This window comes from Pituophis catenifer, unplaced genomic scaffold, assembly GCF_029215685.1.
Source record: "Pituophis catenifer annectens isolate HBS135680 unplaced genomic scaffold, rPitCat1.0.hap2 SCAF_2, whole genome shotgun sequence".
Taxonomy (NCBI): Eukaryota; Metazoa; Chordata; class Lepidosauria; order Squamata; family Colubridae; genus Pituophis; species Pituophis catenifer.
Window position 1 is genome coordinate 232,516,141 of NW_027256882.1, and position 13,216 is coordinate 232,529,356.

At 37.3% G+C, this 13,216-nt stretch overlaps 1 protein-coding gene across 2 annotated transcripts in view; it reads right to left on the minus strand.

Moving 5' to 3' along the window:
- The window catches only part of UBQLN1 (ubiquilin 1), a 32,918-nt gene that overhangs the window by 3,101 nt on the left and 16,601 nt on the right, over window positions 1-13,216 (minus strand). Inside the window, exons 5-12 of one of the 2 annotated variants that reach the window (XR_011600082.1) lie at window positions 11,712-11,870; window positions 9,843-10,086; window positions 8,933-9,075; window positions 7,052-7,135; window positions 5,599-5,714; window positions 5,248-5,446; window positions 4,342-4,521; window positions 1,775-1,938 (exon numbers count right to left, since the gene is read on the minus strand). Coding sequence is in view for 1 of the 2 variants with exons in the window: in XM_070938659.1 (XP_070794760.1) it covers window positions 4,366-4,521; window positions 5,248-5,446; window positions 5,599-5,714; window positions 7,052-7,135; window positions 8,933-9,075; window positions 9,843-10,086; window positions 11,712-11,870 (1,101 nt within the window). In the remaining variant the exon portion in view is untranslated. Of the gene's footprint in view, window positions 1-1,221; window positions 1,939-4,341; window positions 4,522-5,247; window positions 5,447-5,598; window positions 5,715-7,051; window positions 7,136-8,932; window positions 9,076-9,842; window positions 10,087-11,711; window positions 11,871-13,216 lie in introns of those variants that run through there. The other variant, XM_070938659.1, reaches the window with a different exon arrangement.

Below are 13,216 nucleotides of genomic sequence, written 5' to 3' on the forward strand. Positions count from 1 at the left end.
GGCCTTTACTCTGGCACACTCACCTCATTTGTTCCTGAAGGTACAAGATCCCTACCAGAGACAAGGCCCTTGACTCTGGATATGCAGAAACTAAAGAACATGCACCTTTCCACTGCCTATTCACCATTACTGCATAAAAAACCAGGAGACAGAACAATTTTACACCTCCCTGCAGCTCTCGGATACCAATCCTGTCCCAATATAATGTTGCCACGTTCTGCACAGCCGCACTTAAAATTAATCAAATAACCCGTGCCACAAACCAGTTTTATTATCTAGCTTTTTGTTATAGTGCTTTATATTATTTTGTTTCCTGTGTTCCCCTACGTCCATTTATTGCTCCTACCTCTCCATTTAGGACTTATTTTCATATTTTAGCTTTTTATAGATAATTTTATTGCATTTAATATTTCAGTGTATTCCATTCTCGTGCTGGCCTCTGACCTTAATAAAGGTTTGATTTGATTTCTTAACCCAGCGCTGTGGTCCAAAACCTCTACAGGTATTCCCCGATTTATGACTGTAATAAAGCTTGCCTATTGCAGTCCTAAGTCATGACAGTTGTAAAATGGGTTATCTATGTAACTGACCTATTTTATGTCGGTCATTAAGCAAGCTCATTGTTTGCTATGAGCCAATTTTTCCCAAAAACCAGAAGTAAATGCCAGGTTTTGGCAGAAATGCCATAAAATTATTGTGTAACCGTGGGAGGCTGCAAACGGCCATAAATGCGAGTCAGTTGCCGAATGCCCAAAATGCGGTCACGTGAATGCAGTGTGTGTGTGTGTGTGTGTGTGTGAGACCGCGATCATTGGAATTGGGTCGTAAATACCTCCAGGAAGTCATTGTAACAATGATCAGTTACTAAGCGACTTTGTCCACTTATCATGCCTAATAACCAAGCCATCCACATAGAATCTGCTTCATAGCCAGAGTCCAACTTGGAATAAAGGTAAATGACTTTATCCAACAGGTATCCAACGGCACAGCAACCTTGCAGATGAATCTTCAACCCTGGGTTTTCTAAAACTACTGGCATTTCACCACCTTATATCATGATATATGATCCACACACCGGAACCCACTTCGTGATGATTGAAAATTTCTGCATATCTGCCAAAACAAAGTAACCTGAGACACTTTTGTCTTATTCTTTGCTTGCTTACTACAATAATATGTTATCCCACCCAGAAAAATATACTGCAAGTCAAAACTTCACAATTTAATACATGGTGAATTTGTGCTTTATTACCTCCAACAGAAAGTGGGTTGCTCAAAATAATGGCCTACAGCAAGAATGTCATGGCTGTGACTTTTAATTAGAGTGACAGGAGATAAAGAGACTGGAAATACCAGTTACGATACGTTGTTTTGGAAAAAAAAGGAAACAGGTTATGTGGGTAGAGCTAAAAGGGAAAAGGCAGCACTATGTTAACTGAACCAAGTCGACAATTATGGTTTGTTGTTCACATAAATCCAGTAATCCAGAACCAGAAAGTTTTGGTCTTAATTCCACGGGTGGCCTGCTATTGGAAAGAAATGACTTTTTTTTCTAACCTTTTGTTCCAGTATTAACAGCTGTAATAATTGTTACAAAGATTATTATATCACAGGGTAGATGGAGAATCACAAATGTTACAACTTGTAGTCATAAAGCTACAGCTTTGAAGATGAAATGTTGCTTTTCTGTTACTGTAGAATGCTGAGATTGTTCAACTCTTTCAAAGATAGCTACCAAAGTTATGTTCAAAGCATTGCAGACTTAGAGACTTACATAAAGTGTGCCCTCTTGTGGTGGAATTATTAGCAAAACATTGTTACTTGATGTATCTCAATGCGGGCATGTTGTTTGAAGATTAGAAACATTCTGAATATGCTTAAAATTATCACGCATTTCCATGATATATTTTATTATGCCATCCGACAAGTTCTTCATATCTGAAAGTATAGCAAGCATTAAACAAGTTTAATGTTTTGAGAAAAGTTCAGAATGGGAGACCTGTGACCCCCCCAACAACTTTCCATTTGAGTAACATCTAGAGGTAATGTTCCTCAACACTGACTCCGCAAATGAACTGTAAATTAATGAAACCTACAAATTCCAAACCATTAGTCCAAAAATTTGGGGGGAGGGGGGGAATTCTCTGTATGAGACAAACCTGCTAATGATGATTCATTTAACATATTGCATTCTACTGCAATATGATTTGGTTTCCATGTGGGGGAAACTTGGTTTACTTAGTAAACATGGATAAATGTTTATTGATATATGAATCCAATCTTGTACATGTATATACTATTGGATATCATTTACGCTGATGATTGACAGAATATATGGAAAGTGTTGTGGTAGTATCTGTACTATGAAATATTAGTGTTTCATTAAATAAATTACAATTATGTTATTAAAAATTGGAGTGGAGACATCAATGAAAGAATATACAACTGAAGAAGATACGTTAAAGGTCAGTAATTGTTTTAACCTTTTTTAACTTTTCATCTATCTTTATATTAAGAGTTCAAGATCTACAAAAATGATGTAAAGACAAAAGTCTCCTTTTTCTCTCTAAACCAAATTACAACAGCAAAAACCATGTAGTTGACGTCACATCTAACAGTCTCTGTATAACTGGGGACTCCCCCTTGCAGTCAAGGGTGTCTCTAAGACAGTGAAGTAGAATGGTTCTTTCCCTCAAGTCCTGAGCACAACAATAAGTATAGAAATTTATTTCCAGGATATGGCTCCATACTTTAATTCTCATACCTTGTTTTAAAGAAAAGATTAATAATTGATCTGAAAAAACAGAGATAGAGCCAGAGAGGGCTAGATGGACAAATAATTTGATCTAAAGCAAGTAGTTTTGATTTTCACAGTTCCAGCATCTTCCAGCTCAATTCATATGAAAGGTCGGCTAGGAAATCTATTACTGACCCAGTAATATTTGTTTAGAGCAAAGAATGCAGCTTGAGACCTCAGGACTAAATATGATCTCCCAAAATGTACTACCATAGAGTAATCTTTAATGTGGCATGAAAGAAAAACAAATGATTGGTGTTTATCACAGTAATAGTTAAAACTCAATATAACGATAAATCTATTAAAATATAACTTAGTTAACATTAGAAATCCAGCAAAAATCCAGATAAGATGATTTGAGAAATTGTAAAATGTTCAAATCTGTGAAGGAAGCTTCTATTGCAATATTGTTTCAGATAATACTTCATTTCCAGAAAGAGCATCCTAAATGCAAATTACTTGGACTAGGAGAGAGGGAAGCTGAATAAGATGATCTCAGCTTTAATACTGTAGTCTGAATTTCTTTATCAGGATAAAATGACTTTAAATTGTTGCTCACAAAGAAGTTTAATTTATTTATTACCTGTGCACAAGAGAAATAACTACCAATAAAAACCCAAAAGATATACAGTATTTTTACATGGTGGTTAAAAGTAATTAGAGTATCACATGACAGGGTCAGTGAAAATATGCGTCAATTACAAATCATAATGCAAGTTAGAATCTCAAGGGGATAAAGTTGAGAAGCTTTAGCCAAAAGCAGTCTCAGATCAAATGTGCTCCTCCAATCAGCACAAAGATGAGGGTAATTACAATCAATCCTTGTGAATATTGAGACAATGTTACAATATAATTCTGTACATTTATCAAGATCAGATCAGCAATCTCAGTATTTTAAAAGACTCTGCCAAAGCACTTTTATCAAGAAAAGCTCGCTAAAGATGCTGTAAGATTCTATTACATTGGAGATGTCTTGCACATTTCATTTATTCTGGGCTCTGAGATATTTTATATTATTATTGCAATGAAAAAAATCTGCTTGGAAAAAAAACCCTTTTTCCAAATGTATATACTTTGTAGAGATAAAAGAGCAAGAATAATAGCTAAATCAAGTGGTATAAATCTTGCAGCATTTTGCTAGTAAGAGAGACATGCCAAGTCACAATAAGCAATATGTACCCATAAATCATAGCTTCAATTAGTTTCCTCTTTAATTTGTATTCTACATAAATTACTATCAAAGGCTAATGTTTAAAGAAGCAACTAAATTGGACAGTTGAAGGTCAGATAAAACCTGGTCACTCAACTGTGGAAACGGATTTCCTTTTTTAAAAAAAATCACAATAAATGCAGAATGAAGAAGTGTTTGATGCATGCAACAACCAAGTGAAAAGCATTGATTCCCACTGTTCGAAGAAAACTACTGCACTCCACCTTAAATGCATCAGACTGGGCTTAGTTAGAACAAGACAATTCCCAAGAGTCAGAATGAAATAAAGCTGGTAATTTTAAAGATTTAAGAGCTGTTATCAAAAATAAATTACATTTGTCAAGTTTCAGAAACGTTGCTATGATGGCTGGGAACCCAGTAGCCTTTCAATGGCTGCATTGATGTCACCTCCTGTTGCTATTAGAGCTTGTAAATTGGCTTCACGGTTCAAAAAGCCCATTGCGCTGAGCTGCTCCAGTTGCTGCTGAAATCTGACTTCAGGATTTTGTAGTTGCTAAACAGAAATAAATAAAAACTTTTAATATTATTATTCTTTTCCATTCAATGCACTTTGGGGAAAAAATGAATCAGAAAATTAATTTCAATCTCTCTTTTGTAATCAAATATCCTATTATTTCCCAAAACATGTAATGATGTGAAGCAGAATACAGTAATACAGAAGTAAAATCTTATAGATTCAAATGATTTCTATCCTGAGAACATGGGTAATAATAACATAATAAGAAATGGATAATAAGAATTCCCACAAAAAGTTCATAAAGAACTTGCACTGTGTCTTAGAGCTGGTTTTTTAAAAAATCTGCCAGATTCCAATTATCCCTCAGGCCTGATGCACATGCCCTAATTATGTGGGGCTTTAAAAATATATCATAAGGGAGCCTAGTCCAAGTTAGGTAACACAATTTACAGGTTATATTGGCTAGCATGAACATCATGCTAAAACCAAGAAAGGATAAATTACAGCTTGAATCTAAAGACACAACAATTACTTTGTTTCAGTGACTAGGAGGTAAAGCCAGCCACCTCGTCCAAGGATAAATATTAATTTGGAAAAAGTCTCTGAATACATATATAATGGCTCGGTTAAACATTTAAACCAAATCTGGAGCAATGGGCCTGTATGCACCTCAATGACTTGGGAATCAAAGCTGTACCACCATTGCTTTGCTCTCTGCTTCTCTAATTCCTCCCTAAATCAGAGGCTGGTCAACTCTTTTACCTGAGCATTTGCTCCAGCAAGGGCCTGTAACATCTGCTGAACAAACTGCTGGTGTCCAGTTTCACCTGTTCCTGAAGCTGGGTTTGTATTTTCATTTGCAACTGAAGTGGGCACTGCTGTTGCGGTAGGAATAGCAGTATTCCCTAATCCAGCACTTCCTAAACCAGAATTTCCTAGTCCAGCTATACCAGTATTAAATCTGCATGAAAAGAAACATGGAAACAAATTATTTATACAGTGAATGCTAAGAATCATACATAGAAATGCAAGTAGCCAATATATTCAAGATGGACACGAAAATGTATAGGGAAAACCACAAATTGTACAAATAAAATTCTTGCCCAAACTTACCCAGGTATAAGGCCTGGAGCTTCTGTTGCTAGAGTTTGTAAACCTTGCTGAATCTGTAGCAAAGCCTGCATTGCTCTAGGGTTTGACATTGCAGATAAAGTATCAGGGTTCTGCATCTATGAGAATGAAAAAATGTTCATTTGAGAATGATTGAGAATGTCTCCCTTCAAAACTGTATTGCTCCAGTTCTCCAAGCTCAAAATCTTAATGAAGAATTGAGCTTTCAATAATGCAGGCAAATGTTATTTATCTCATGCCATGAAGAAAGAGAAGTACATGGTGTAGACTTCCAGGGAAGAAATGGCAGAGCGAAGATAGCTCTGCAAAAAGCAGAGCCAATAACTGCAGCAGAACGAAGGGCCAAAGAGCAGACCAATGATCCAAGGTCACCCACAAGCGCTCCAGACAGCTGCTCCCAGTGAGGCAGCTCATCTCCGATTTGTTTAAATCTCTGGTAGGTAAGGGAATAGCCATCTTGCTCAAACCATGATCAGTGCCTTCAAAAGGACACTGGGTTTGCATACAGACAATCCCCCGATTAAGAACAAGTTCCATTCCTAACTCTGTCTTTAACTTGAATTTGTACGTAAGTTGGAACTGGTAGTTACGTACTGCCTATTACTAAAAATGGCAGATGGCATTTTCCTTCCTTGAGCAGACAAACTGCTGAAACTGCACAATGTTTTTATTAACCTCTGAAAATGAGCTGTGTATTAAAAATATGTGGCTTCAGCGGCTTGTCAGCTCAAAGACAGACATTGGCATTTGCCACTTTTAATAATAGGCAGCCTGTTCATAAGTACAGGTTGTCCATAAATTGCCCATTCTTAACCTGGAGATTGCCTGTACTTCCTTTTCTAATCACTTTTGGAAATTGCTTATCAATTGTGCTTATCAAAGGTGCATTTCCTTCAATACTTTCTAAATAAGTTTTAAATACAATTTTAAGAACTTACACGTTTGGCAATATGCATACAAAGGAGAAAGAAATATTTCATTATGCAAATTGTACCACTAAAGTGCAATAAAAGTCTTCAAAAATGGGCAACCTTCTGACAGCTTGAGGACAACATTGGATGTAGCAATGATTTAAGGAGAGGTAATTACTTTCTTAGCTTTAGGAAAAGACTTTTTAAAGCTATAGGTAAGCCTATCATTGGACTTACATTACAGTTTTCATGCATTTTGTGGCTGAAACTGGTGAAAACTATTTACAAGAATTTTCAGCAGTGCAGATCAGAAGACTTTCTAAAGGACTCACAAAAAAGCAACTTGTAAGAATACACAAGACACCTATTCCTGCACAACAGGAAAGTTCAAAAGGATGAATTACCCCTTTTCTTAAATACCAGAGGTGATCAGATTGTAGATCAATGATCTGTGAAAAGTTTCATCTAAATAGAGTAACATTTTTAATATGATTATCATGTGCACTGTTAACTTTTTGACTTACTTGTTGAAGGAAAGTTGGAATTTGTTGTCTCATTTGTTCTTGAAGCTGTGGATTCCCAGCAAACAAAGGGTTGTTCAGCATCATCTGTAGGGATAAACAGACATTTTATCATAAAACACTAAAATAAAAATAAAATAAAATAATTAATATAATATAAAACAAAACAAAACTCAACCCAGCCCTCAGGTAAGCTTCCACTTAGCAAATATACAGTATACTGAAGCCATATCTTTCATGTTCCTTACCTGGCAAAGCCAGAGGCACAGACACATACAGGTAGTCCTTGGTTTATGATCAATTATTTAGTGACCATTTGAAATTATGACCCACCTTCCCATGGCTACTTATGGCCCAGATTTGAAGTTACTGTGCCCCCCATAGTCACATTATTATATTTTGGGAACTTGGCAACTGGCTTTATAGCTATTTGCAGTATCCCAAGGTCATGTGATTGCAAGTTACAATTTTTACTGAAACCAGCATTAACGTCTGATTTCCTATGAAAAGGCCCATTGTAGACAATGGATTTGCTTGATGACCATGGCGTTTGCTTAATAACTGCAGTGATCCACTTAATGACCACTACAAAATGGGATGTAAAATCAGGCGCAGTCATGTATGACCGGCATGACCAGCACAACTTACAACTGTAATTTCAGGCTTAATTATATTTATAAATTAAGGACTATTGTTAAGCAAAGCAATATTTATACATATTAAAGACAATAGCTGAGTTTATCATGGTAATATGATTTGCAATGTATAAATCCAGTTTGTAGCTTGTAAACTATGGTTAATTGGTCAGTATTTTATATGAACCTGTTTTTCAAACAATAATTAAAATAAATCACAACTCAACAGAATGAAAGATTCAAACAACTGGCAGGAATAAAGCTTCTATACTCTTACTTAATTCATCCCTATCCACTCCATTCCACAGGTTATTATGCCTACTTACTGTCTCATCTTTCAAACTACCACACCTCCTTTCATCATTCACCATTGTGTCCCTTAACCTATTAATTAGTTCAATTTCTTTTTATCCTCTTCACTGAGCACAAATGTTTATACATCTCCATCTGATTTTTCCACTTGAACATCCTTTTGCCAGTCATTTTGTTTAAGCCTACTTTGATATCATCCCTTCAAATTTTAAGTTTTTATCCTATTGATAAATGTGCTAGGAAAAGCTTGTTTTTACCCCAATGGTAAAAGTCTGTATAGTCCATTACTAGTAAGTGTGTACAAGGCAAATTGATAAAATATACCCTGCCTAAGAAAAAGGGGATTCCTAGCATAGCCCCCACCCCCATGTGTCTTATTCCTTAGTTCTTGAAAACACATCCTATAAAGGGCCTACAAAAGTCACAGAAGAACCAGCACCAATCATTAGGCCTCCTCTGACTTCTCAGAGATTTAATTCAGGCAGTTCAAAATTGTATTAGCATGTTATAATATTTAGTAAAGCAGTATTTACAGAACTACAAGTACAGCTAAAAGGAAGCACTTGGCACTGGAGGTGATAGAAGCAAAGGTACATTTGAATTTCACTGGATGTCTTGAAAGGTCTTTGAAAGATCAAACAAAAATAAAAACAATTTAAAAGCACGTCAGAAGTGATTGTGGCTGGAAACAATGAAGTCAAAATGGTCATTACAACTTTTGTAGAAGTCAGAAGAAAATATTGGGTATTTTAATTACTATGACCTGGAGCAGAGGATAAGGAACAAAGTGGCAACTTTGCAACAGTGCTAATTTTTTTTGCCATTTATATCTAAATGAAATGTAATATAATAGATTAATAGATGTCTACATTTTACTAGTTGTGGGAAAGACCACAGGTGAATTCTAATTCAGCATGGATTTTTGTCAAGGATTTACCTGGGCTGCAAGATCGGGATTCTGGCTCAGTGACTGCATCATGCTTCTCATGTAAGGCGCAGACAACATGTTCTGCATCAACTGCGGATTTTCTGTAATTTGCTGCAACAAGCTCTGCATGCCAGGTGTGTTGAACATACCAGCTTGAAAGGGGAAAACAAAGTTTCAACAACACAGTGCCATGGCATCATCTCTCTCTCTCTGACTCTCTGCATCTATTCAATGCAATTATTTTCATCACTCAGGACCAAACAAACATGTAATCCAACAGTCAAAATAAACTAAGAAATATCATGTATATACAGATTTTCAGTCATCCAGGTCATGGTTGTCCCAAAGGTGCTTTTTCAAGAGGCAACTGGACTTTCTGGTTTTTCATTGAAAACATTTTGCTTCTCATCCAAGAAGCTTCTTCAGCTTTGAAGGAGCTTCTTGGATGAGAAGTGAAACGTCTTCAAAGAAAAACCAGAAAGTCCCGTTGCCTCTTGAAAAAGCACCTTTGGATAAGACATATCATGTTCTTTAATAATAATCAATAACCAGTATTTAATTTGCAATCCAAATTCATTTAACGCTCAACTGAATTTAGAACAGGACTAACATGCATGCCTTTCTGGATAGGTAATTTGTTATTTGAGCAATGACCTAGTGCCACAGTGGTTAGAATGCAATATTGAGGGCTAATTCTGCCGACTGCTTGCAGTTTGGCAGTACGATTCTCACTGGGTTAAAGTTGACTCAGTCTTCCATCTTTCCGAGGTCGGTAGAATGAGGACCCAGATTGTTGGGGACAATATGCTGACTCTGTAAACCACTTGGAAACGGCTGTAAAGCACTGTGAAGGGGTATATAAGTCTAAGTGCTAAGTGCTATCAAGAAAATCAAGTAAGTTGCTATATGACGAACATACCTCCTAGCCCAGGCCCCAAATTTGGCACTGCTGAACTTTGTCCTGTGCTTCCAGTGCTGCTGCTTCCAACACTACTGCCTCCTCCAGTATCTCCACTGTTGCTACTGCTGCTGTTTGGGGAGCTCTGTGTGGTAGTTTGAGGAGCCCAAGGATTTGGTAAAGGGTCTCGGTTTTCTGTGCGAGATGGCTGGCTGTCCCCACCTGATGAATTGCTTACTAATGAAGCAAACGGATTGCCCCCAAACTATAAAAAAATTAAGAAAGAAACAGATTTACCCAGCAGGGAAAATACCCAATTCCTCTGGAAACAGAATGGTCCACTAAACTTGCAGAACCACAGTAACCCAATTGTTCCACGGATGGCTTCACCCAAAACAACCTATTCAAAACTGTCATCTACGATTTTCAATTAAGACTCATCAGATGAGAGTTGAAGGTTTTCTGCTTGTTAGAGATCTTCTGGGAATGTTTGGCTTATATATGAAAGCAAACAGGAGTCTACAGAAAGCCTCCAAGCCAGAGAGGTAGCAAAGTTATGCCCATGAGGTGCCAACATGTCTATGATTCCCCACCCAAGGTGATGTCCACAGGACCCTGAAGTTTAAATCAACTTTATTGTTTAATTAAAAATGGTCACTATATTACAAGATCAAATCTCATGGGATGTCATTGTTCTCATCTCAATCAAGACAATAACATTGCATTACATATACTTTTGATGTTTTTATCATTACATGAAATCCTGAGTTTCTTGAAAACTCACAATATAGCTGCAATTTTTAAATATTTACTTTCAATCTTACTTTTCGATTGTTGCCACTATTTTGCACAATTGCACAATACTGTCTCCAAAAGTTTCTACGTTAAGTAGAATATCTGAACAAAATGTTTTAGAGCAATAGTATGAAATAACCTTATAAATTGTTTGAAAGAATTTAAGATAAGGGTTTTGATTTTTTAATTAAGCAGCATATTACGTTCACCAATTCATCATAGCATCAAGGGAAAAAAGTAAAATACAAGCTAGATATTCATCGCTAAACATTTCTTATCTTAAGTACCATTACAGGGGTTTCTGCAAAAAAAGTTTCTCAACAACTAAAGCATCACATGCTAGGTACCGCATTTTTCAGTGTATAAGACACCCCCTCCCCCAAAAGTGGGTGGAAATGTCGGTGCATCTTAGAGTGAGTGTTGCTGAAGCCCCGCCCACCCTTCGGCCTTTACCGCCCAGCAATTTGCCTCCTTGCAGCAAACAGCCTAGTCAGCTTCAGCACAGCCTAATTTAGCCTGATTGGCAGTTAGATCTGCCTACCGGAATACTACCTATCAACTGTTCCAGGCTGCAGGGATCGCCACTGCCCATGCCACCTATCGCCACTTCCGCGTGCTCCATTTTCAGTCTTCACACGCCCCATTTTCGGCCCGTTCCAGGCGGTGGGGATAGGTGGCACCGGCAGCAATCCCCGCAGCCTGGAACAGCTGATAGGCGGTATTCTGGGAGGCTGATCCAACTGCCAATCAGCTGTTTGTGCTAAATCAGGCTGTGCTGACGCTGCAAAGAGGCAAATTGCTAGGAGGCAGAGGCAGATTTTTTTTGTTTCTTGTTTTCCTCACCAAAAGCTATGTGCATATTATAGTTCGGAGCATTTTATAGTCTGAAAAATATGGTAATTATGTATCTAATGACACCATAGCCTTTGAAATAGCCTTTCTATTTCCTTATTCTATAGCTTAGCAGGATATGCATACTAAAATTCTAGAAGGCAAGACAAAAGAGCTCAGTTTTCAACCCATCAAATAAAATGAAAATGAAGGATTAAGTTAGACAGTTAATTTCAGCTTAATTAAAGTTCTAGGATTACTCACCTGCTCCTGTGCTGCATTAAGCATTGGCTCCTGTATATCTGTGTACATTCTTCTCAAAGCATTGTAGCCACCAGGTATACTTTCAAGATTACTCAAGGCACGATCCTGATTTCTCATCATTTCTTGCATCATTGCAGGATTTCTAGCAAGTTCCAAAGTCTAAAAAAGTTAAGTAAGCTCTATTAGAAAAGAACAATTCTACCAACAGACACATATATCAGGAGCCAAAGACCATTATCATGCTTACTTAAACCCTACAAAAATAGAATAGCTTTGTAATTAAGATTAATTGTGAGAGACTGCTGGAGAGGTTAAGAAAGAATAAGGAGAAGTCTAGAAAGAAACATCTGACAGGGAAGGAAATTTTTGACAGTTGATCTCATAAATGGCATCTCAATCTGAATTGCAAAAAATAAGGAAAATGGAAAACATTCCTTTTCATATATATTGTGTGTCTGCTTATTCTCAATAATTCTTTCCTCTCCAATAGATGTAAATACAAACATTAATTCTCTTCTTGCTAATTATCCCAATCACAGGGTGAGCATTCCAAAGAGCAAAGGAATAGGGAAAAGGACTATAAGATTTGCTCTTTTATTCAGCTTCCTTATAAGTTGCATTTTGGAAAACTTTTCCTGCCATTTGGGCTCACCCATTTGTTTCAGGTCATATCTTTCTAATGCTGTAAAGCAGGGGTGTCAACTCTAGTTGTCACTGAGGCATCATGTGACGTCTCGCAACTTTTTCCCTTCGCTAAACCAGGTATGGGCATGGCCAGTGCATGACGCAGCCGGCCCGCAGCCTGCGAGTTTGACAGCCCTGCTGTAAAGCAAAGGAAAGCTGAAGTAAAGCACAGTTGTGGTCATGTGATTTTCACTTAGCAATCACTTCACTTAATGACCAAGTTGCCAATTACAACTGTAGCTGATAAATAAGGCCTATGGAATTAGGGTTATAAATAGCTGTAAATTACTTTCCCAATCACAACACACTGTAAATGCCTACTTCTACAAACAACACTCAAAATTGCTATTGCTGTCCTATCCACATTTGTGCGTTTCCTGAACTACCTGGTTAGCTTTAATGTTACAAAAGATGCTAATACAGAGCAGCTCTTCTTGTGTTCTTATCTCTGGATGCAGGTAATAACAGCATGGGTAATTTAGCCTTGAAAGCAGGGATGTTCTTGGCACCATTTAAAAAGGTGCTACTGAACCCTCTTCTCAAGAAGCCATTGTTAATAACCATTATGAATAATTTTTGCCCACTCTCCCAACTTCCCTTTTTGGGGAAGGAAAATCTAGACAATCTATCTCATCCAGGATCCTCTGGAGTTGCAGCACAAACATGGACTGTCCTCTACATGGGCCTACACTTGAAAATATCTGAGAACTGCAGCTGGTGCAGAACTCTGCTATGTAAGCTGAACCAGGTACCAGTTTGCTTCCAGGTCCAATTAAAGGGGTTGGTTATTACCTTTAAAGCCCACCGTGGCATGACCAGGC